Source organism: Charadrius vociferus, unplaced genomic scaffold, assembly GCF_000708025.1.
Source record: "Charadrius vociferus isolate BGI_N301 unplaced genomic scaffold, ASM70802v2 scaffold698, whole genome shotgun sequence".
In the NCBI taxonomy this organism is placed as follows: Eukaryota; Metazoa; Chordata; class Aves; order Charadriiformes; family Charadriidae; genus Charadrius; species Charadrius vociferus.
In genome coordinates, this window is record NW_009649598.1 from 47,225 (window position 1) to 48,015 (window position 791).

The window sequence follows — 791 nt, forward strand, 5'->3', positions numbered from 1 at the left end:
TGCTCAACCCTTCTGGAAACCCTGGCCAGCAGCTCCGTCCTCAATCCGGCACCTGGCTGTGGGCTTCCTGGTCGATGCGCTCACTGGACGTCCAGCACGGCTTTAGCAGGGCAGGCACCTTCTGCCGTAGTAGCGGCCACCAAAGCCACCAAGGCTACCAAGGCCAAAGCCCCCGGAGTTGATGGGCACTCCTTCCTCACTCAGGATGCTGCCAACAGCCGCGGAGGTGGTGGATCCCACAGCGGTGTTCTGGGGGAAGGAGCTGAGGATGGGTCCCGGCAGGGTCACCACCACGGGAGAGGGCTGGATCACCACGCGGGAGTCCTGGCACTGCCTGACACAGGGCTCGTTGCAGCTGTTGGCCAGCGGGGTTGGGCCACAGGGACGGCACAGATCGTAGCAGGACATGGCTGTGGGACGGAGGTGCACCTGGGAGAGAGGGCAGGGAAAGCAGAGGCAGCATGTGAGGCACAGCCTGACAGCCTGCTCGGCAAGAGAGAAGTCCCAGGCTGGGGAGCAGGGACAGGCTGCGTGGGGAGGAAGAGAGATTTAGGAGCTGCAGTCCCCAACAACACCATGCAAACACAGACAAGACGTTCTCTCATCTCCATCAGAAGGGAAGAGAGAGGGTTGGCAATGGTTTCAACAGAGCATGACTGAGGGACAGACACAGCTGAGCCCAAAAGACAAAGAGAAAAATGTGAAAGAAAAGAAACAGACCAAGGCACTTGCTGCTTACCTTGTTCACCACAAAGGAGAAGGCAAGAGAAGTGGATGAGGGAGCCTGCACT

The 791-nt window shown here is 59.3% G+C and overlaps 1 protein-coding gene across 1 annotated transcript; it reads right to left on the minus strand.

Annotated features, from left to right (window-relative positions):
* LOC104291211 (feather beta keratin-like) lies at positions 1-423 on the minus strand. Its single transcript, XM_009890415.1, has one exon. The coding sequence runs from the start codon at positions 406-408 to the stop codon at positions 103-105; it is 306 nt and encodes a 101-aa protein (XP_009888717.1). The 5' UTR covers positions 409-423; the 3' UTR covers positions 1-102.
* Positions 424-791: the final 368 nt, after the last annotated feature.

Coding starts and splice junctions, on each gene's coding strand:
- LOC104291211 (XM_009890415.1), bottom strand. CDS start 408: ATGTCCTGCTACGATCTGTGCCGTCCCTGTGGCCCAACCCCGCTGGCC.